Here is a 23,371-nt window from a genome sequence, read left to right on the forward strand (position 1 = left end):
CGGTAACGATGATTAAAAGATTTTTCATGTTTCGATGCTCTAGCAGAGCAGAAATAATGATATTTTAAAAAAGACATTGAAATCCTTGACTTTTCTTTGGTTCAGTCAGTGAACTCTTTTCCTTTCTTCCCACAATTTCTTCATGCTTTGGTTTTAAATTCAGAATTGTCTTTTGTTTTTTTCCCTGCACAAAGCCTAATGTTACCTGTTAGGGTGGTGGTGACATTGTTTTTGTTTTGTTTGTGTAATTAAACTAGTGATTCTTATTTTTGGTTTCAAGGAACCTGAATTTGATATGCATTAGGCTAAGGACCCACACTTGATTAAATTCTATCTCTGGGACCTCAATCTATGAACAGACATATTATTCCGTTTGGCCCAGAATTCCTTTACTGTCTATATACAGTAGATTCTTCAATTCATGTATGTTGTCTAGTTGTATCTCTTCTAAAAACCCTTTCCCATCTCCTCATTTGCAGTGCCCCCCACACCCATCGCTCCCCCTCAGCTCCTGCGTGCGGGGCCCACCTACCTGATCATCCAGCTCAACACCAACTCTATAGTGGGGGACGGTCCTGTCATTCGACGGGAGATCCAGTACAGAGCCAGCCAGTCACCTTGGACAGAGACCCACGGAGTGGGTTCACTCACCTACAAGGTGTGGCACCTGGAGCCGGACACAGAGTACCGTATCAGTGTTCTGTTGACCCGACCCGGAGAGGGAGGCACAGGGGCACCCGGACCCCCCCTCATCAGCAGGACCAAGTGTGCAGGTGAGTGGTTCAACCTTGGAGTCTGTTAGACTCACAATGTCAGTCTCTAAAATGCTTTGATCAACTACAGACTGAGTAGTTACAAATGTTCGCTTTAAAAATATATGTATTCAAAGATTTGCATTTTGCACAAATTGTCGTGATTTTTCAAAAGTAGCAGATCTACAAGCTCATAGCGCAGCACTCGCCTTGTTGTTGAAATGTGCCGTACAAATAAAACTTCCTTGCCTTGCCTGCCATCCTCCAGCTGCACACCTCCTGTCAGCTCCCTTCATCTGGACGTGACACTCTGTCCCCCTGGGTGACAAGGCAACGCAATGCAAATGTCTGCCTTGTCTGGCGCTGCTGTTGTGTTTGCAATGGAAAATGTATATCTTTGTAGGAAAAGCCCAAGCCATTGTCTGAGCTGGTGTATCTGATGAGATATTGCACCATTTTAATCACTTTTTAGTTTGTTTCCAGTGCTGTTGGGATTGCTGTTAATCTAAAATGGTTGCTCCTGATTTTAATCATAGATATTAACAGTAAGTTGTAAAACAGAATACCACAACAAGTGGATAATCGCTTTTACACTATTTGTTGCGGTCAAAAGTGTTTTTATTTTTCATGAATGTGTTACTAGTTGTCATTACAAACACATCCATGCCATCATTGTCACACAAAAGCCATCGCACTCTGCTAAACAGATGTTATGCTTTTATATGTTTTACCAAGTCCCGGAAAAGATGCCCTGTGATTGGCCAGTACAGTCACTTTGATTGGCAGTTGTGCCGAATGCTCACCCCAAAACATGATTTATGAGATTTTGGTGGCTTGTGTGGGACAATCAAGGCATGGATGTGTTTGTAATGACAAATAGTAACGGATTCATGAAAAAATAAATCACTTTTGGCCGCAACAAATAGTGTAAAAGCGATAGGCTTATAGGCTCCACTCTATGCTATGAGAGGTGCTGGGTTCTGCTGGGGAAACTGGACTACAAGTGGTATTTCTGCCTAACAGACAGTCATTTTGGATCAATATAAGTAGGAAAATGAGCCTAGAAGTGATTTAGGGAGGAGTTGTCCTTTAATGTCCTCCTGAAATCAAAATCGAAGTTTCAGCGCTGTTCGTCGATGGGCAAAAAAAGGATGCAATTTTTGTTGTTGTTGTGGATATCAATGCAGTTTTTTTATTCCCTGGAAAACAGAAAAGAAATATGATGACCTCATTCTACTCTTGGAGGCAAACCAAAACAATTCTGTCCAAAATATAAAGCATTTTGGGGGTGTCTGGTGGCACAGCCTGTCACACTTTATTTTCCTCCCCAAGAAATCCTTGGTTACGGTCCAGATATCTGGAATTCATACATTTTAAAGTGGATGGTATTATATTTATCAACTCCAGGCTTTGCCAAAAAAACATTTTCCGGTCAATTGCTTTTCCAACCATGGATATTATGCCATGGACATTATGCAATGAGATAATGTGTCCTCTATTTACTTGAGAACGCCAACAGTGTCTGTCTTTGTAGCCATACTTCAAGGGTAAGAGCTGGTACATTTACAGTATACCTTCACAGTTCACATATTCACATACCGATGGCGGTCCCATCCTATTTTACAGCACACTTTAAGACAGAATAAGACAGAATAAAGCCATAATAAGAAATAATATGTTGGTAATTAGAGCTAATATATTTTATTAGACAGAAGGAAAAAAAAAGAATAGCAGAAAGAGCGATTACATTCTCTGGCACCGGCACCTGCCGCAGAACTGCTGCGGCAGGCACTGCCGTACTTTACCAGCAATGCCGGTCCTACCTACCGTTCCGTGCGGCGGCCGCCGGTCCTACTGCCGGGACAGCCGGTCGAACTGCTGCTCCGTGCGGTGGCCGCCGGTCCTATCACGGCGATGCAGCGTGACTGCCGGTCGTGCGGCAGGTGCCGGTGCCATGGAATGTATTCGCTCTTTCTGCTATTCTGTCTTTGTTTTTATCTAATAAAATAATATTAGTTCTAATTACCAACACATTATTTCTTATTATGGCTTTATTCTGTCTTATTCTGTCTTAAAGTGTGCTGTAAAAAAAAGGATGGGACCCCGATGGCAGAGGAAACCATGCAAGGCACCAACAACATGCTCATGGGGTGCAGTTAGCGGTTCAGTGTTTTGACATCTCAACACCAGTGGTGTAAAGTAACCAAGTAGATTTACTTGCTGTAAGTACTGTACTTTAGTAACATTTTTAGGTATTGGTACTTAATTTCCAATACTTTTACTTCTACTCCACAACAACTTGGATCCAAATATTGTACTTTTACTCCACTACATTTATTTGAAAACTTTAGTTGCTTGTTAGTTTGCAGATAATATAAATGATTATATTACAAAACACACATTAATCCACTTTAGCCCTATTTTATATCTAGGCCATTTGAAAAATAGCCGATCTACAAGCTCACAACGCGTCGCATCGTGACACGTTGTGAGCTTGTAGATCTGCTATTTTCAAATATTAATACTGTATATAAAACATATTTACTTTTACTTTTGGTCCTTTAAGTATAGTTTGATGCCAATACTTTCGTATTTAACTCAAGTACATTTTGAATTCTGGCCTTTTACTTGTACTCCAGTATTTCTATACTGCAGTATTGATACTTGTAAAACATTTGAGTACTTTTTCCACCGCTGTTCCACACTAACCAAGAGGGAGCCGTTTATTGAACAGGAACCTTCGATTCCCAAGTGGCCGCTCCTGAGCCAGTGACGTCATGTCATAATGTCAATCAATCATAGTTTGACTGGCTGAACTGAAGGTTCCTTCCCTTCTCTCAGCAGTTCAGGATCCCAACCACCCTATTCTGGACGCTTTTTAACATGACAAAATATTGTAGCTTCAGATGTGACCACAGCAATTAGACCTCTTCACATCAACTTTGATCATCTGTGAGATTTCCTCTGATATCTGGATCATTGAAGGAGGTTTATTATAGGAATAAAAGCAAGGCATGCTTATTTGTAAAGCACAATCCAACAACGAGGCAATTCAAAGTGCTTTACACAAAACAAAAAGCACACTAACACAGTGTGCATACGATTATGAAAGGACCTAAACCATGAAATACTTTATAAACATACATTCTCATTTTGAAATCAGTTATTTGACAGACAGGGAGCCAGTGTAAAGATCTATGAACTGGAGTGATATGGTCCAATTCCTTGGTATTAATGAGGACTCCAGCAATAGCGTTCTGAATCAACAGCAGTCGCCTGATAAATGTTTTAGGGAGACCTGTAAAGACACTGTTACAGAGGGTCGTGTCAACTGTAGATGCTGCAAAATCCTGCTGGGACATACTGTAAGTATTGAATGCTTGATAAGATATATCCTTAACTCATTCACTGCCCCAGTAAATACAGTAAATACCAAACACTGCCGCTGATTTTCTGCAATTCCTTTTGAAGTAGTCACAGAATATTTATCTCCTGTACGATTGATCCCGATCAACAGACGGAGGTTATCTCTGCATCATTCCGGTTCTCTTGCTATGGGCCGTTGAAAACAACATCTCTCGCCTAGACTTGCAATGTAAACACAGGAGATATAGGTGTAACAGTAAATGGATGGATGTTTTCTTGCTTGGTTTTTAGGTTTTTTAGGAAGGAAGAATGGTTCTTCGGTTTTGGCTTTGATTTCATGAAGAACATTCTGGCCCATCCAATCATTGATTTGTTCAGGGTATTTCCCATAATGTGAATGAAGTGAGGAAGACGGAACTGTTAATAATTTAACCAATCCTGGCGTACCGTTGGCGCTGCTTCTTCAACATGTTGACCGTCTCCAACAAAAACAGACTTGGTGGCATCACACAACATGTTGCCACTAAAATCATCTCACACACAAGACCATAAGGACAGAGTCGTCACACAAATACAAGACAGTGAACCCTAGGGATTCTGGGCATAATCGTGAACATTCAACACAAATAAGCCAACATTCTGCAACAATAGCAGATATTATAGATGGACTATTCTTTCTGCTGATGTACAACGTAGTATAGACAGTAGGGATGAAGTGTTTAAAATGGAGGAGAGTTCACTTCAGCAGGCGATTTGTCCCGTCTGCCGTTGTAGCGTTGAACAAACTGCCTAGCTGACAAAGTTTGTGTGCTGGGATGTATGAATATATTCATGGAGAGACTCTATGTATTGTCTTTATCTGTACACTATGTTGTTGTGTTTATATACATACATATGTATGTGTGTGTTTTTGTGTTTGTGTGTTTGTGGCTGTGAAAACAAATGTCCCTCTGGGACAAACATCTAAATCTAAATGTAATGCTTTGTTTCGGTGTCTAATGGTTTCTGGAAACGGCTTCCATTTCACCTGTACAGTGGGGGAAAAAACATTTCTGCTATCGATGCACAATGAAGTATATAGGGTTCAAGTGGTTAAAATAGAAGACAGTTCACTTCAGCAGTAGTTTTGTCCTACTGCCTTTGTAGCGTTGAACAAACTGCCTGTTGGATAATGTCTTTATCTGAACAGTATGCGTCTGTGCGTGTGTTTATGTTTCTATTGAACTGGCTGGGGAAAGGTCTAACCTGACCACTGTGACCAGTCCGTGTAGGGGACTGGTCAGGTTGGTATCGCTTACAGCTTACTTGGAACCTTGAAAGAGGTGATCAAGTACCAAAAAAGTACCCGGTAATTTTGCCCAATGAAAAAACTAAATGGGAAAGTAGAATCGAGTTGAGCTGGTACCATGCAGTGGACTCTTTTCTCATCATCGTCGTGTGATTGAATGACATTTAAAACCTGTTGTCTCTCTCTCCACCAGAGCCCATGCATTCTAGTTCAACCCTGTGTCTCTGTGTCTCCACCAGAGTCCATGCATTCTAGTTCAACCCTGTGTCTCTGTGTCTCCACCAGAGCCCATGCATTCTAGTTCAACTCTGTGTCTCTGTGTCTCCACCAGAGTCCATGCATTCTAGTTCAACCCTGTGTCTCTGTGTCTCCACCAGAGCCCATGCATTCTAGTTCAACTCTGTGTCTCTGTGTCTCCACCAGAGCCCATGCATTCTAGTTCAACTCTGTGTCTGTGTGTCTCCACCAGAGCCCATGCGGGCGTTGCGCGGCCTCACAGCCACAGAGATCGAGCCCCGGCAGCTGGCCTTGCAGTGGGAGCCCCTGGGCTACAACCTGACCCGCTGCCACACCTACTCGCTGTCCCTGTGCTACCGCTACTCCACGCCAACAGGGGGCGGCGGGGCGAACAACGCCACGGTCAGAGAGTGCCTGTCGGTGGAGGGCAACACGTCTCGCTTCACGCTGAGAGACCTGCCGCCCTTCCGCTCCGTCCACGTCCGCCTGGCGCTGGCCAACCCTGAGGGCAAGAAGGAGAGCCGAGAGGTCACCTTCCAGACGGAGGAAGACAGTGAGTGTTCAGCCTGCACTATTTATTTATTATTATTTATAGAGGTCACCTTCCTGACGGAGGAGGACAGTGAGTGTTCAGCCTGCACTATTTATTTATTATTATTTATAGAGGTCACCTTCCAGACGGAGGAAGACAGTGAGTGTTCAGCCTGCACTATTTATTTATTATTATTTATAGAGGTCACCTTCCTGACGGAGGAAGACAGTGAGTGTTCAGCCTGCTGCAAGAGCACACGGGTGGCTGAATGAAGTTATTTTGCCACTTACTTTGACTTGTTATTTGTACGAACTTTGTTTTCTTTCAATTTCTTTTTGCTCCCCAATTTAATCTTTATTGCGACCGAAGGTCGCAGTTTGCCTTGAGAAACGTTACAGCTTGTCCGCGTGAAGACTTGTACATGTGTATACGGTCTATAGGCAAACACATAGGCCGTAAAAATGTGTCATCATGCTCTGATGTCATCAATATTAATGATGCACTGTTAGAGAGATCCCTGTGATGCCAGGGGGAACAAATCCCTTTTATGCCCAAATATGGAGATCCCTGATGTCCATAACCCTGATGTCCACATCACTGCCCTTTAGGGCAAGGTCGCTTGTCGCCCTGAGGCGTCTTACTAGTGTTAATTGCCCCATGAGTTTTGTCCAACTCCAAATGTTGGTCTATGGAAGGTGTCTTGTCCGATACACATGAAGTGGCCAGCTACTTGTTTTCACCTGACAGTGAGGAGTTTCGCAGGTAACGCATAGTGTGTGTGTGTGTGTGTGTGTGTGTGTGTGTGTGTGTGTGTGTGTGTGTGTGTGTGTGTGTGTGTGTGTGTGTGTGTGTGTGTGTGTGTGTGTGTGTGTGTGTGTGTGTGTGTGTGTGTGTGTGTGTGTGTGTGTGTGTGTGTGTGTGTGTGTGTGTGTGTGTGTGTGTGTGTGTGTGTGTGTGTGTGTGTGTGTGTGTGGAGGAACCCGCAATCCCTCCCAGTTCAGCTTCCCTGCTGAACAGGTGCCCCAACCAACCTGTAACAATTACTAATGGACAGGGATCATCCTTACCTGCGGGCTTCCCATCTGCCAACATGGCAAAGTTTATTCGTTGGAGCGCCTGGCCAAGCCGGATTGAACCTCTGACTGTGGTGCTGCCCAGACTCCCCGGATGCATTTATTTCTGTGTCGAACAGATGATAGCTGTTTTAGGAAATTGCTTTACAGCCTCTTATGCTGTTAGTTTGTGGTGTATTCTCACATGGTGCAATGTGTACACAAAATACTGCCTTCTGGTGGTCTTTTACCACACACACACACACACACACACACACACACACACACACACACACGCACACACACGCACACACGCACACACACACAAATATTGACTCATCGTTTAAACGGAGCCAAGTGAAAAACAAATCAGGAAAGCCATGGCCACCAGCAAAATGATAAAACGATTTTGCTCAACTTTGTGTTAATATTTTCCCTTGTACATCTGCAGATTACAGACATTGTTATGCAAATTCCCCCAGACTGGAGGAACAGAAGGTCAGATGTGTAATCTTGTGTAGAATAAACAACACGTTGCTCACTGATGGAATGACACTTGGTGACACGCATTAGTGAACATTATGATGATTTGTGATGAATTTGGCGACATTGGACAGCGGGCCATGCTCATAACGCACGGCTCTCCCGTACGCTTTCAGTTGCTGCCGAGAACGTAATGTACTTTCATACTCGGTTGAACAGCACAAAACACTGCTGAAACTACCGAACCGCGGGAAGACATACAGGGAAAAGCCAGAGCGCTTTTAATTACAGTATCTGCTCCTGCACACCTGTCTTTCGGGCGAGAGGAAACAAAACACTTGAAGGGCTTTACTCCACCGCCTGCGGCGATAAATGCAGCAGGGTATCAAATTAATTGTATTTTCTCTGACTGGTTCAGAACTGACAAGTTAACACAGAAATGGAATGTGTCAAATGGAAGTCAACTTGACCCGCCCCACACACACACACACAGGATTTTTCTGCAGCACGTGATACGTTTTTTTTCCTTTGAACATATATCTGACAGTTCTCCAGTCTCTCTGTCGGTACAGGAACCACTGTCAGGACTTGGAGATAACGGTAATTGAAACCCAGCTGGTGAAAGTTTCCCCTGTGTCTATTTGAGTCAAACATGGCTGCAGTGATTTGTTGCTGCACAGGGAGCAGATTTGACTGCCAATGATCCACGGAGGCAACAGGGATTTGTCTCAAGTGTCCTCTGCCTGACTCAGAGACAGGCCACGAGGGTTTTCTGGTTATTTTTTTTTTTGCAAGGAGCAGGCATGCAATTACACAGTTTCACGCACGCACACGTACACGCACACGCAGAGCCAGAGGGAGAAAGCGATACAGACAAAATATGTATTGGAATTTGCCTTTCCGTCTTTTTATGAACATTACTCTTTTTAATGGGAATTTCTTTCCATGGCTGTTTGGAACATGCATTTCATGGAGGCAGACGTTTTATATTTCTCAGGATATAAAACAAAAGGTCCTGTTTGTGGCTGTTTTGGCTCGGTTCCCAGTTTTCTCTTCAGTCAGCATGGCGCTAAAGAAGAAAAATTAAGTGTCATCCTCTAAGACTCGGTGCTCTGTTATCAGACAGCGGAGGGAAGCCTGCAGTGCCGGCACGCATCCCAACTCGTGCAGGGGGCCGATAGCGGACCTGTCTGCGCACTGCACACCCCTTCATCACTTCCCTTCCTAAAATGTGTCACTGTTTCCCCTTTCATCTTCCCCCGTTCCTCGCTTGGTTCGCCTCCTGTCCTGTACCCTCCAATGTGTTTTTCCCCTCTGGCTTTCAGCCACAAGATAATGTTGAGTCCACGGTGCCGTTTGTTACCGAGAAAGAACGCAATTTTGTTTCTTTCTCTCTCTCTGTAGTTCATTAATTTTGTTTGTTAGTGCGAACACAGGTTTTTAGTTTTTTCTTACTTTCTGTTGTTCATTAACGTTTTTTACTGAGGATGCTGTTTTGTTTCTTTATCCCTCTAGTTCCTGGTGGCATCGCTCCAGAATCGCTGACCTTCACCCCATTGGACGATATGATCTTCCTCAAGTGGGAGGAGCCAGTGGAGCCTAATGGCCTCATCTCACAGTATGAGGTACTGCATGCTACACAGCATATGAACAGAGTTTGGTCTCGCAAAAAGTCCTTCCAGAAACACTATGATGCGTAATTCCTTCACCTACCTAAACCATTTCAGTTGGAGGATGGATGCTGCGTCGTAAAAATATCTATTTTGTTCTCAGTCAGTCAATAATGACAAAATAATTCACTTGCACAGGGAAGTAACACTATTATTTGACTCTGTGTATTGTTTTTGTCAAATTTTCCAACTGTTTGTAGCAGCCAGCGATACACACTAGTCCTGACAGTTAAATATAAGGAGCCTTCTTCACAGTTCTTAAGATTTATACATTCTTATGTTAATGACATTGAACCCCAGACTCCAGGCTGTAATTACATGGCGGACAAGCATTGTAATTACTTATTTGCCTAAGAGACGTCTCCACAAGGGGGCAACTTTTAAATGTTTCTAATTGATTATTGTTGGCCTCATATCAGGGGCTGTGTAAGAGGATTAATATTATAACACGTTGTTGTTGTTTGTGGTCAATGGATGGGGTGGGGTGGATACACTAGTATGTGTGGCTGTGAAGGACGCACACACATTCAGAGATGACAAGCTATGGTCAGAGAGGAGGAGACTTGGTTGGGATGAAATGACAGGTAGAACAATCAGGCTGTGACAAACAGGAGTTGAACTGAAAACAAGTGTCTGCGTCTCGTACGAAACCGAAGACGGTGAGCTGAACGTGGCGAGGACAAGTAATGACATTGGCTGCTTTCTTTGAAAGACTATACGATGTTGTGGGAAAATATTTTCAACCCCAGACATCGGCCCTGAGAGTCGAGACAGACAGAAACAGAAATCCACCAACACCTCACCAGCATGTTCAATGACGCAGACTTTTCCTAATATAACAGGGGGTCCGGGACCCCTAGGGGGTCCTCAGAGTTACTAAAAGGGGGCCGCCAAAATCTTTGTGTGATAGGATAATTATTTAAAATGAACAACTTGAACCCTCGCACCCCTATTCTGAGGAGAACTTTCGCCGAAAATAGCAGATCTACTAGGCGTTGAGAGCTTGTGGATCGGCTATTTTTGTCAAATAGGTTTGTTGTTGTAGAGCAGACCAAGTACAGTGAAAGGTCAAAGTTACAAAGTAAATGATCAGCGATTTAAGCGGTTAAATGTCTGAAAAACACGTTAACACGAATGCAACTTAGACTGATGACAGTGATGTCAAACAAGTCGATGAAAATCTGTAACACAATCGTATACAATATGTAGTGGGGGGTCCCTGCTTTATCTCCCTCTCAGCTAAGGGGTCCTTGGCCTGAAAACGTTGAAGACCCCTGCAATATAACATTGATGCCATGATGTTCTCGCCGTCACATGCTCTGCCACAGCAGTGCGTCGGAGTACTGCTCCACGCTGTGTCCGCAACTATGCTGTGTGCTGAGGCTGTTGTTATATCCGTTGACGTACAGTATAAACTGTTTACTGCTTGAAAGTTTCCGTAGAAATAAAATTGGTATAAAGACCTGGGAAGCTGAACAGAAAAATAAATCCATAATCTTGTGTGTGAATAATCATTCAGTAAGGTGAGGATAGTTATTTAACCGGTTAGCTTACGTCGGCATAAGATTTATTGGATCCACACTGATAAGCAACATCTCACTCGCGGTGGCACTAAAGATGAATTTACAAGAGCCTGTTCTCGTATAACAAAGGTAAACAGGTATTAAATCATCGTTCTTCTCAGCTCCGTAGCAAGTAAAAAACCAATGTGTTTTTTTGTTTCCTGTTGTCAGATCTCCTACCAGAGCATTGAGTCGTCTGACCCGAGCATCAACGTGCCGGGGCCCAGACGCACCGTCTCCAAGCTGAGGAACGAGACCTACCACATGTTCTCAGGCCTGCACCCAGGAACCACCTACCTGGTGTCTGTCCGCGCCCGCACCGCCAAGGGCTTCGGCCAGACAGCCCTCACCGAGATCACCACCAACATCTCTGGTGAGCTGCTGTGCTTGACTGGCGGACCTTCTGGGCTTTATGTCCTTTGAGCTGACAAATGCTGTTACAGAGCAAGGAGGAAAATATTTAAAAGAACTAGTGCAGTGACTATTTGTTGCGTGGCCCCTGTTCAGAACACATGCCGTTGAACGGGGGCTGGTTCCACTCAACCAATAGACTTCACACTCGACGCTGCACTTCCTTGGGTCCTCAGTGATGCAAAAAACGTGCATGGAGTCGATTGGATGAATGATTCTCGAGAAAGGACAGGCATACATTCAGAAATACCTGGAAAGTAGATACTCTTAAAGTGTAGTTAGTGTAAAGTGCAGGATTCTTGTATTCAGGGCAGCTAAATTAAGCAGAGTTAAGTCATTCATTAATTCATTCATCCCATTCATGCCATCTACTTTACAGATCCAACTCTGAGAGGCGAGAAATGTGTGGTTTGATCTTGAGTTCTCAGTTTGTTTTCCATCTGTTATCTAAACAGAAGTCTGCTGACACACAAAACTGTCAATTGTAAGCAAAAGAAATAAAGAAAAGATATAGATTGCTTGGGATTCACTGCTTGTGAGCCTTTGAAAAAACATTTGGCAGTGCAGTTTGGATACTTTTCATATTCTACATCTTTCCATAGTTTAAACGACATACAGGGAAACAACAGCAGGCACAGATTTGAGTAAACAGTAAATGTTTTAGCTTGGACGGTTCTGTTGAAAACAGCTTTGTTGAATCTACCAGTTGAGGCTGTCTTGTCAATATGAGACCCAGTGCTATAAACTGCTCTGTTCCATCTGCTTTATAGAGCAAGTTACAGTAGATGGGAGCCAAGCTGTCAAGGTAGTGAATTTGACCAAACACGGGTCGATACTGCTGGCTTCGAAAACGTAAAACAGGAAACGCTAGCATGAATTGTGTAATGTAACAGCATAGACATATAACCACACCTGCACATTGTTGTAGTTATTAACACAATGGAAGCCAAGGTTTCTAACATTTCTAGCTGTTGCTGGTGCCGCCGTTCACTTACGCACGTGAGTGTCCGCTGACGATAGAGGAAGATAATCCATTTGTTTACAAACGCTCGCGAAACTAAAATCCAAACCGGGGCCGACCATCGCGGTAAAGTGTCGCCGTGAAAACAATCAGATCTCTGCTTCCCTGGCGTTTTTTGCACCTTATTCAGAGATAAAGCCCTTTTTATGTTTCAGAATAGAATGGAAGTGTATGCAGCCTAGATGCTCCATTTTGTTTCTGTGCGAGCCACGTTATGACGTATGGACCAGGGTCTTTCACAGGGAACACAACATGCGCGCAGCTGCACGCTGCACAGTTAACCCTTTGTCTCGTTCCTCAACGAGACAACTGATTTTTGGCACAGCGACCTCCAGTGGCCGTATCTCGTTACTGAACAAGTTTGGCTCCATGGGTGTTAATATACATACATTACCGTAGCATCAATGCCCTTTCTCAGAAGTAAAGAAAAACTAAAAGTGAACAATTTTCCTATTCTGGCCTCTGCTTTCATCTGATATGGTAAATGGTGCATTTATATAGCGCCTTTATCCAAGGCACTTTACAGAGATTGTGCATTGCATTCACACATTCACACACCGATGGCAGAGGAAACCATGCAAGGTACCAACCTGCTCACCAGGAGAAACTAGTCTTGCTCAAGGACTCTTTGACACCAACTCTGGGGGGGGCCCGGGATCGAACTGGGAACCCTTCGGGAACCCTCCGTGTTCGAATGACAGTTTCTCTACCCCTGAGCCACTGCCACCCCATATGGTTTACAATGATCTCTATTTGCAACACCGCGGTAAACTCTGTCCCTATAGAAAACAGTACAACAATGGAGCTAATTCTGTCTGAAAACAGATGTGGGAACTCTCTCCACCATATTATTCCCCAGAGCTGTGCTGAGCTTGTTGTGCTGTAAAATGAACCCTAATTATAAGGGCCGCTTGTTTTCTGTGTGGTTGGTCACCAGGCTCTCATCAATCAGTGGCGTTGTGTGGGTGGCTGTGGATGTAGGGACATACAGTAATGAATAAGGATAGTGTGTAAGCAAAGAGGCTTGGATGGTTTCATCTCTCACAGTGGTTTGCGTAAATACCAACTATTTGTTTTCTTTATGCCACTTTGTTTTGACAGCCCCTTGAACTACCGTATATTATGTGTATCTCGAGTCTTCTTTCTGCAAGTTCTTTTACCCTCATCCTCTCTCTCTCTCTCTCTCTCTCTCTCTCTCTCTCTCTCTCTCTCTCTCTCTCTCTCTCTCTCTCTCTCTCTCTCTCTCTACAGCTCCAGTGTTTGACTATGGAGATCTTCCCTCTCCGCTGAGCGAGTCAGAGAGCACCATCACAGTTGTGCTTCGCCCTGCGGTGGGCAGAGGAGCTCCTGTCAGGTACACCTCGTTACTGATGTATTGATACAAGCTGCTTCAAAAACCCACCAACCACACTGCAGCGTTTACAGCTACACTGTCCTGCATGTCCTGCAGCTTGTAGATTTAAGCCTTAAAACGTAGAGAAAATAAGTGTTTCCAGCACACTGTCTTCACTTAGAGACATTTATTAACCTCACGAAGGTCAGTGGAATGAAACATTGTTCCTCTTTAAATAAATGTCTTCTAGTGTATGAAACACTTATTTTCTCTGAGATGACTATTCTCTCCTACGCACCCACATGTAAGTACTGTAGGTGTGCAAAAGGGCTTTATTTACGAAGATTGTGGAGCGGGAGGGCGTAAAGTATAAACATTTCTTCCTATTATGATATGCTTATTCTAAGAACTTGAGTTTTGTGTCTAAAAGGGAATGTTTGTCGTAATTGCTGTCCATTAGTGATGATATACAATAGTAGAAAAGAAGTGGCTATATTGGAAAGTACTTAAAGGAGCTATAGTCAACTTTTTCTTGAAAAACGGATGCTAAAATAAAAATAATGTTTCGAAAATATTTTATAAAAAAATAAGCTTCATATATGTGTTTCAATTAAAAAATGACCACAAAAAGCGGAAAAATAAAGATAAAATAATCATTTTGGCCCTTTGTTTACATTTTTCGGACCCTGTAAATGTAAACAAAGGACCAAAATGATTATGTTATCATTATTTTTCCGCTTTTTGTGGTAATTTTTTTATTGAAACACATATATGAAGCTTATTTTTTTATAAAATATTTTCGAAACATTATTTTTATTTTAGCATCCGTTTTTCAAGAAAAAGTTGACTATAGCTCCTTTAACATTCCTTCCTGTGAGTATCCAATACTTTGTGGATACTCGGGGAACTCAGGGAACACTGGTACCGATTTCTTTTACATCCTACCAGTTAATTACATTTACCTTCTAACTAGTACCTGATAAGAACAAGACAAAGCTTAATGACCTACTTAAATTAAATAAACAAGTATGGGCACTCACATTACGTGTCCGAATGTCGTGTCCAATCTTGTGGTGTTGTGTACTGTCGGCTCCAATACAGGACCCCAGCGGCACCTTCCCGTGGGTCGCGAGTTTCGCAACCAATAGTTTGAGAACCACTGATATAAACAGTTGGAGGAGTTGTGAACTGTGAAGACAGCGAGAGACCCACATGCACGCACACTTGCTCGATCTGCCTTTGCACGCACGCTCGCTCGATCCACATGCACGCACGCTTGCTCGATCTACACATACGTACGCTCGGTCGCACACACAGACACACACACACACACACACACACACACACACACACACACACACACACACACACACACACACACACACACACACACACACACACACACACACACACACACACACACACACACACACACACACACACACACACACACACACACACACACACACGCGCACACACACACACACACACACACACACAAACACACATGTTTGTGACCATTACATGTCCAAATGTCATGTGCAATCTTGCGCTGAGCATGCGAGATTAGGCGATAGAACAACTGGGTAGGTAACTGAATTCGGTAGGCAAGCAACTCTGGTGTAACCGTGCGCCACATGATCAGTCCTGGCCAATGAACTGCAGGACCCATCAAGACCGTCCGCATTGCCTTGCGGCCCTGTTCCTGGTTTGTATAATATAAGATAAGATAAGATAAGATTAAACAGAAAACTAAAGGGCTACTCTGTATAGCACACATCTTTGCCAGGCTAGGTGGCCTACGCAGGACTGGGTAAGTTATGGGTTGCAGCCATCAGGACCTGAGGAAACTACGTGGTAGACTGGAAAACTGTACTGTAAAAAAAAAACCTGGAAAACTGAATACTGTACTTGTGGTGGTGGTGGTGATAACATGTGTCTGCTTGTCCTCAGTGTGTACCAGGTGGTGGTGGTGATAACATGTGTCTGCTTGTCCTCAGTGCATACCAGGTGGTGGTGGTGATAACATGTGTCTGCTTGTCCTCAGTGCGTACCAGGTGGTGGTGGTGATAACATGTCTCTGCTTGTCCTCAGTGCGTACCAGGTGGTGGTGGTGATAACATGTGCTTGTCCTCAGTGCGTACCAGGTGGTGGTGGTGATAACATGTGCTTGTCCTCAGTGCGTACCAGGTGGTGGTGGTGATAACATGTGTCTGCTTGTCCTCAGTGCGTACCAGGTGGTGGTGGTGATAACATGTCTGCTTGTCCTCAGTGCGTACCAGGTGGTGGTGGTGGAAGAGGATGGATCCAGGCAGGTGAGGAAGAGAGAACTGGGCAGCGTGGATTGTTTTCCTACTCCCAACTCCCACAACGAGGCCCAGGCTAAAGGAGCCCCCCATTACTACACAGCCGAGCTGGCCCCCAGCAGTCTGCCAGAGGCCACACCCTTCACCGTGGGGGACAACCACACCTACAACGGCTACTGGAACGCTCCCTTAGACCCCACCAAGAACTACCTGGTGTACTTTCAGGCTACCAGCAACTTCAGAGGGGTGAGTAAGAAGCATTTAGACAACCTAACAGGACTGCTGTTTCCACAGTGTAGACACGTCACCTTTATGCTTTAGCAACCTTGACAGTCAGTTTAGGTTTGTTCACTGCTTGTCAGAAACACACATTCAGAGGTAATCTGTTTTGAAGGCACTAAATACAAGGTAGGTAGAGAGGCCGTCTGGGCATCAGAAGGTCCCTGGTTCACCCTCCGGCCCCTGTCTGTGTCTTTAACACTAAACAGCTCCCCAGGTGCCGTATTAACAGCATCCACTGCTCCTAATAAAAACTGTAGGATGGGTAAATGCAGTGTCTTTCAATTATGTGACCAAAATAGCCCTGATAGCTTGTACTGTAGAGCAGTTAGTTCACTTTAGAGTTCTCAATGGGTCTGAAATTGTAAACCTCACCCGAACTGATCCTAGTGAGTTGAAGCCTGTGCCCGACCCATTTTTATCTGATTTCTTTTTATAGTATAGTTTAGCAGCCTTGCACATCAGTGTTAAGGTGTTTCATTACATCATTACATCATTACATCATGCTGCAGCTTTCTATGATGGGGTATATTGATTTTGTTATGCTTTAAAAGAAGTGATGTAACCTTTGAGTCTTTTTAAATAGTCTATAAAGAAACTCTGAGAGGGGACAGATGGCGGAGAGGGAGGTGGGGACTCAAGCATGAATAAAGAGAGGCAGCCTGCACAGGTACAATGGCATTAAATATAGTTTAGAGAATTAGATTCACATACAGGTACAATGACATTAAAATTGGTTTAAATCTTCACATTTATAACGCAGGAGAACGGTCGCTGTGGGCCTGGCTGCAGCTCTCATCTACAGAACGATAGGTTGTACCTCTCAGGGAACCAATATCCATTTTTTGCCTTGGGCAGAACTCTGGTGAATGAGAGCTGAAGGTCAAGGCCTCCCTGTGTCTGTGCTGCTGTGTGAAATGGGATTGAAATCTCTCCCTATTGATCCAGAGGCACCAGTAAGCCTCACATCAAGAGCTCTCATCCCAAATGAGACTCAAATGAAAGGCGGTGACTTGGAACCAGTGCTTTGTTGAAGTACTCTGTTCTTCTTACTGTCATTCAAATGACAAAACAGCCTCTGAATGTCATTGTGGGTGTTAATTATCATGTCACAAACCTTTTGTATTTTTAATCCCAGATACAGTTTTTGAATGACAACGCTTTCCTTTCGTCTATTGGGCTTAGCAGTTAGAGGGGGGATAAATTATGGTGACCGTGACATGTAGGTTACTGTGGACTTGAGCTGCCATTGGATTGAAAGGGTTAATTAGTGTCAGTGACACATCTCCATTGGAGCCTGAAAGACACACGATTAGTTTATTTATCCAATGAAGGAATGAAGGATTTCCACACAAAAACCTATTTTTCAGTTTGTGTTCATCAGAATTATTCAGCTGTAGCTTTCTGTCATTTAAGGCTGGATCTATTGGCAGGGAAAGGGGTGGTGTTTCTAGGTATAGCTCTTCAGGGATTCATCCCACGTCTCGTGCAGGCCACTGGACAGTGTTTAAGGCCGGGATGACACTTTGACAAAGGACAGGAGATGACATGGGATGACATATTAGCAGCAGCTGCTTTAATAACCTTGGTGGGAGGTAAATATGACTTATGTGTCACCTCCAGGGACAGGAGTAGATTTAAGTCCACTCTAGATATTTTCAATTAAAAAGGGGCAGTTTGGTGCCGTTTTAGGTGAAACGGTTCTGACTCCTCTCTCGGAACGCAGATCAGCATACAGTAATTGCCCATAAAGTGTGATTTAGCGTGTTTAAATCTTCATTTGATTGTATTCCCCATGGAGTCATGGATGCGGAGGGCTTGGTGAGCAGTGGGGGAGCCAATTAGAAGACCTGGATGTGTGGACCTCGTACCATGGGTGGTCTGGGGGGTTATCTGTCCCATCACATTGACTTCAGTTTCCTCCATCACACAACAACGGGGGCTCAGTACAGTACCATATAAAAAAAAAAAAAATGATTTTCAAGGATTGATACACATATTTATCTCTGGCACCCCAATCTATACAGTGAAATCCGTTGATTGATGAATTAACCGCCAAAAACACACGCCGCAAATACTTCATATAAAAAAAAACTATGGATGTTGCGATGCCTTATTCATTGAGTTTGGTGCTTTCAGCCATGCTGGCAAATCGAAAGGCAATTTCATTCCGAAAAACAATTGCGTTGCTTTATTGTCTCGTTACATTCTGTGGTGGATGTGCTCAGGACACAAACAGCTGTTTACCAATGCAAATTGCATGATAGAAAAGCTCCTTTAATTCAAACTTGTTTCTCCCTTCCACAGGAGCTGAGAATCAACTGCATCCGGATCGCTCGCAAAGGTATCCTTGTCTATTCTTTTCCTAAGGACAGACAATACAAACCCATAAATGTAATGCTTTAACACATTCTACTGATCTGTTACCTAGTTTGACGTTTTTATTAGTATTTGTCTAAGGCTGCGTGTCCCAGTGTGTGACAGAGCTGTCCTCAGATCAGGCTGATGCTCCGGGGTTTTGACATTGGAGTTGTTTTGGATGCTGCAGGGAGAACCTTGTCTGTCAGACAGTCTACTGAGCTGCTCTGCACAGCAGACGCAGGCAGGCAGCTGAACGCTAAACATGAAGCCGTCTCCTCACTCTCACTCTGACGCTGACTTCTTGTTCTCACTCTCACTCTTCAATTACTGACGTTGACATATTGGCGTTGCCCCCGTCGGGTTACGGTGGCTTTGAAATGGAGAACGCGGCGCCGCATTCCGCTTCATGGGAAGGGAAGAGCGATTGACGCCTTGAGACAGAGAAGCGGCGAGAGAGGTGGAAGCCTATATTTCAAACAATAGTGGAGGGGCAGAGAGAGAGAGAGAGAGAAGGAGAGAGAGAGTAAGCAGATGAAGGGAATGTGATGTATTATACCACCCTTCCCCTCCCTATTGAATTATGTCCAAATCTCATAGTGCTCTTGAGAAATGGCCGTGGTAAATTTGGTTCCTCTCCCTGAACTGTCCAGTCCTCAGCCCAGCAAGTCAAAACACGGCCTGCAACACGGCCCCTTTAAAAAAAAGTCTGGGAAGTTCGCAGAATAAGGACACTAGGGTCCAAGTGGTTAATATAAAAAAAATAAAAATCACACAAAGATTTGGAGGACCCCCTGCAGTAACTCTGATGACCCCCTAGGAGTCCCAGACCCCCTGTTGAAGACCCCTGCTGTAAGTGTTTCTCAAGCCAGTTTTCTCAATTCTCAAGTCTCATTTTGGTTTGCGTTATTACCTATACTGGCCACCACAACTTGTTTCTGACATCTCTGGTCGATGCGTGGGCACTTGCTCGCCTACGCCTAGTTATTTGTTTCGGCAAGCCAAACTCTGTTCTAGTCTCCTGCTGTGTTTTTGGTGAAATGCCCTGTAACTCCCACATGAAACGGGCACAGCTACTGAACTGAACGTAGAGAACAGATGACGCTGTTCAATTATGCAATGTGAAAAAATCCTTCAAATGTGTCTGCCTTTTTAAAGGCAGCTCTCCACAGAACATACCACTACTACAGATTACTGCAGACTGCCTGGCAGTCGAATGAATTTGGGAGATCAGTCAGGTTGGAAGGTGTAAAAAGAAGTTGCTGAATGCACACGAGAGCCTACACCGATATGGTGCCAAAATTGTATTCTTCGACAACAATCCTGCTGCTATCCGACGGGTTGAAAGCCTTTTGACGCTTCCCTACAACATGTGACTCGATGTCACAACGTGACAGTGCACCCACCACAGATTTTCGGAAACAGACACTTTCCAACTCGTCGGTGGGGTGGAAGGCTACCTTAATGTGCATTGTTTAATTTTCAGCTTTATTGTTCTGCTCATCAGTGCAACCTCAGTTTCTTATAAGCTCGATGGCAATGTATTTAGTATTTGGAGAAACACCAGGGAAGCCCAAATGATGATTCATTGAGAGAGGGATGTCAAGCTCTCGGCTGGGTGTGATGACAATATGGGGACACGTGATGCGTATGGGACGATGACATATGGTGGCATAACATGGTCGAGGGTCTGCCATGGAAAATAGCCTTCCTGAATGAGAGAGAGCATCCATTTACTGAGCGAACCATAGAGACATGTTGTTCTCTTCCAGGCCAAATATACTCTCCTTTCTCTCTCTCTCTCTCTGTTCTCTACTAGCCTATACCAGAACACAGGAATAGTATTTTCAGGTGATGTGTGGACTGGAGAAGCTCTTCACTGCAGCGTGTAAGTGAGAGTATGAAGGGAATGTAGGGAATAAGTGGAGCGGAGCGTGTGTGTGTGTGGTAATATACTTGGCTACTGACTCCTTTAGTTGGCATTGTCATCCATTATGAACAAGAACTGGATCGGTGGTCTATTGTGACAAATTTCTCTCTCTCTCTCTCTCTCTCTCTCAGTCAGGTGGATATAATGTCTGTAGGTTGAGGAGGATAATAGGCTCCTTTACACTGACAAACCTCCCCTTTTGCAGCGGTAAAAGAAACTCTCTAGGATCAAGAGACTCCAGTGTCATCTGCAGCTTCACCTGCAGTAGCAGCTGTTTTTATCCATCACTGATCTCCCGCTTCATAAATTAGATTATAGGGAAGGAGTCCGGTAACACGTTTTATTTTCACTGTGACGCTTCCACTAAGATCATCTAAACCGCCAGGAGGTTCGGTCATTTGTCACTGGAACTGCAACATTGCTGGGGTGTTGCACGTTGCTGCAGTGTAAGGCAGACAAGCTTTTTAATTGTGAATGAGTCCTTATTGAAGATGGGGCGCTCTGCTGGAGCGGTGCCATGGCGTTGGTCCGAAATCTCATTGTTCCTACATCCCATTAGTCAGAATCTGGTGATTGTTAACCTGGTGAAAAAAGCTATGCCTACCCTAACCTCAGTAAAACTATGCCTAAACCTAACCCTAACTAAATTCGGACTAATGAGATGTAGGACTAATGAGATTTCGGACTTATGGGCAGTCCCTGCTGGAGCAGGGGTGAAGTTCCTGCCCACCAGCACAGAGACGAAGGGTTTGCTCCAGGGGTTTTCTCTATGCCCTGCATCCATATTGGAAATAGATTGGGCATATTCTTTACTTCTTACCAATTATACAAAATGCGCTCTGTTCCGTTTAGTGTGTAGCATAGTGATTTTAATTTGAAGTACCCGTGTAACTCTTGAGAGTGAGTTGGCCAGTGAGCCAACATGCACAACATCAGCACACTGACTCTGACCTGAATGGAACAGGGCCTTCATTAGTGTCATTGGTAAGGAAGTGGCCAGATTTCTTTTCAATATAGCTGCTGTGCATAGAGCCTATTGGCCATGTTCGGGTCGGGATGCCAGGTGGGGACTGGAGGGTGATCTTTGTCACTGCACTAGCGCCTCCTACAGGTTGGTAGCAGGGCACGGAACTGGGAGGGATGGCATGTTCTTCCTCACGGGTTAACGTCCTTTCCGGTGAAATGCCTCGCTGCCGGGTGAAAAGAAGCAGCTGACTAATTCATGTGTATCAGAGAGGAAGTGTTGATAATAGCAGTAGCACAAACAAGGAGCGTGATCGGATCGGCGGTGGTGTGAGGGCCCTCTAGTTTTCTTTAAAGGACTGTATTGTGAATGCCACCTGAACGCATTGAAGTTAAACTAAAGTCATACTTAAATGTTTATGGAACTATTAGAACCTTCAAGTGTTAAAAGCAGAATCCACTGTGTGTGTGTGTGTGTGTGTGTGTGTGTGTGTGTGTGTGTGTGTGTGTGTGTGTGTGTGTGTGTGTGTGTGTGTGTGTGTGTGTGTGTGTGTGTGTGTGTGTGTGTGTGTGTGTGTGTGTGTGTGTGTGTGTGTGTGTGTGTGTGTGTGTGTGTGTGTGTGCAGCTGCATGCAAGGACTCCAAGCGGGCTCTGGAGGTCTCCCAGCATGCAGAGGACATGGGCTTGATCCTGGGAGCCTGTGCTGGAGGTCTGGTGGTCCTCATCCTGCTTCTGGGGGCCATTGTCATCGTTGTCAAGAAGGGGTAAATATATGTCATAGTGTTTATTATGTCCTGTCTGAAATGATTTACTAGGGATGGTCCGATCAGGTTTTTTGGAACCGATCAGCGAGCACCGATCACAAAAGTTTGATCACCCGATACCGATCAATCACCGATCCGATCAAGTTATTTTTTATATTTTCTAAATGTTAATGTTTTAACTTTAATTCATTCATTCACTCATGAATTCATTTATATATTTGCCTTATAGTTATTTACCAGCATTACTATGTATTTATTATCATAGCAGTAACTAATTATTCCTTCAGCACTGTGGAAATCAATACCCCAAAATGGCCTCAAGTGGGCATACTGAACGGCTGGTTGATCGGATGCACCGATCCGATCAGATCGGTGAATTTACCTTTTGATCTAAACCACCGATTATCGCCGATCACGCTTTGATCGGCCCGATCCGATCCATTGCCGATTGATCGGTAACATCTCTAATTTCTACTCCATATTGACATCAGAATCATGATCCATGTACTGCTGGTTCCACATCTACAGTGTGTGGAGTCAGTGATGCTCCTTAGTCGCACATCCAGGAGTACATTTATCTCTATTCCACGTTGGCAGCTGTGCTCTACTGAGAAATACCTTTGACAATGAGAATTAATTTACAAGTGGAGTTAGTGAAATAGCAGAGCATTAATCCTACATTCTCGCTTCAGCCAACCTTTCGTGTTTCATCGCATCTTTTAATTTCAAGGTCTGTGTCCTGGCTGAGTGCCTCCCCCCCCTAAAAAAATGTAATGTGAATGTGAAATGCACTCTGGTCGCACTGGAATCATTGGCTGCTTTCCACCTGCAAATTACCTCCGCCTTCAACTGCACCTACAGCGTACTCTACCTCCTTTCACTAGGCAATGTCTTGACACTCATCTGAGTGTGAAATATTTCATCAAGCGGCGTGTTATTCCATTGGCCACTCAATTACACGAGGCCAGCAGCTGTGAGGTGAACACTAGATGAGCTGGTAATTGGTTAGGAAGGATGTTTTCCTTTTTTTTTTTAGGACTCCTCCACCCTTGGCATTTTCTTC

At 44.1% G+C, this 23,371-nt stretch overlaps 1 protein-coding gene across 1 annotated transcript in view; it reads left to right on the forward strand.

Annotated features, from left to right (window-relative positions):
• Positions 1-23,371, forward strand: part of LOC308293341 (receptor-type tyrosine-protein phosphatase U-like) — a gene marked incomplete at its 5' end in the record, with an annotated part of 208,359 nt that overhangs the window by 132,237 nt on the left and 52,751 nt on the right. Inside the window, 8 exons of the mRNA XM_080735808.1 lie at positions 480-773; positions 5,876-6,196; positions 9,226-9,335; positions 11,114-11,315; positions 13,626-13,728; positions 15,980-16,259; positions 18,600-18,636; positions 22,170-22,308. Of these exons, the coding sequence (XP_080591934.1) occupies positions 480-773; positions 5,876-6,196; positions 9,226-9,335; positions 11,114-11,315; positions 13,626-13,728; positions 15,980-16,259; positions 18,600-18,636; positions 22,170-22,308 (1,486 nt within the window). The remainder of the gene's footprint in view (positions 1-479; positions 774-5,875; positions 6,197-9,225; positions 9,336-11,113; positions 11,316-13,625; positions 13,729-15,979; positions 16,260-18,599; positions 18,637-22,169; positions 22,309-23,371) is intronic.

Source organism: Nannobrachium achirus (assembly GCF_963921795.1).
Source record: "Nannobrachium achirus genome assembly, chromosome: 10".
NCBI lineage: Eukaryota > Metazoa > Chordata > Actinopteri > Myctophiformes > Myctophidae > Nannobrachium > Nannobrachium achirus.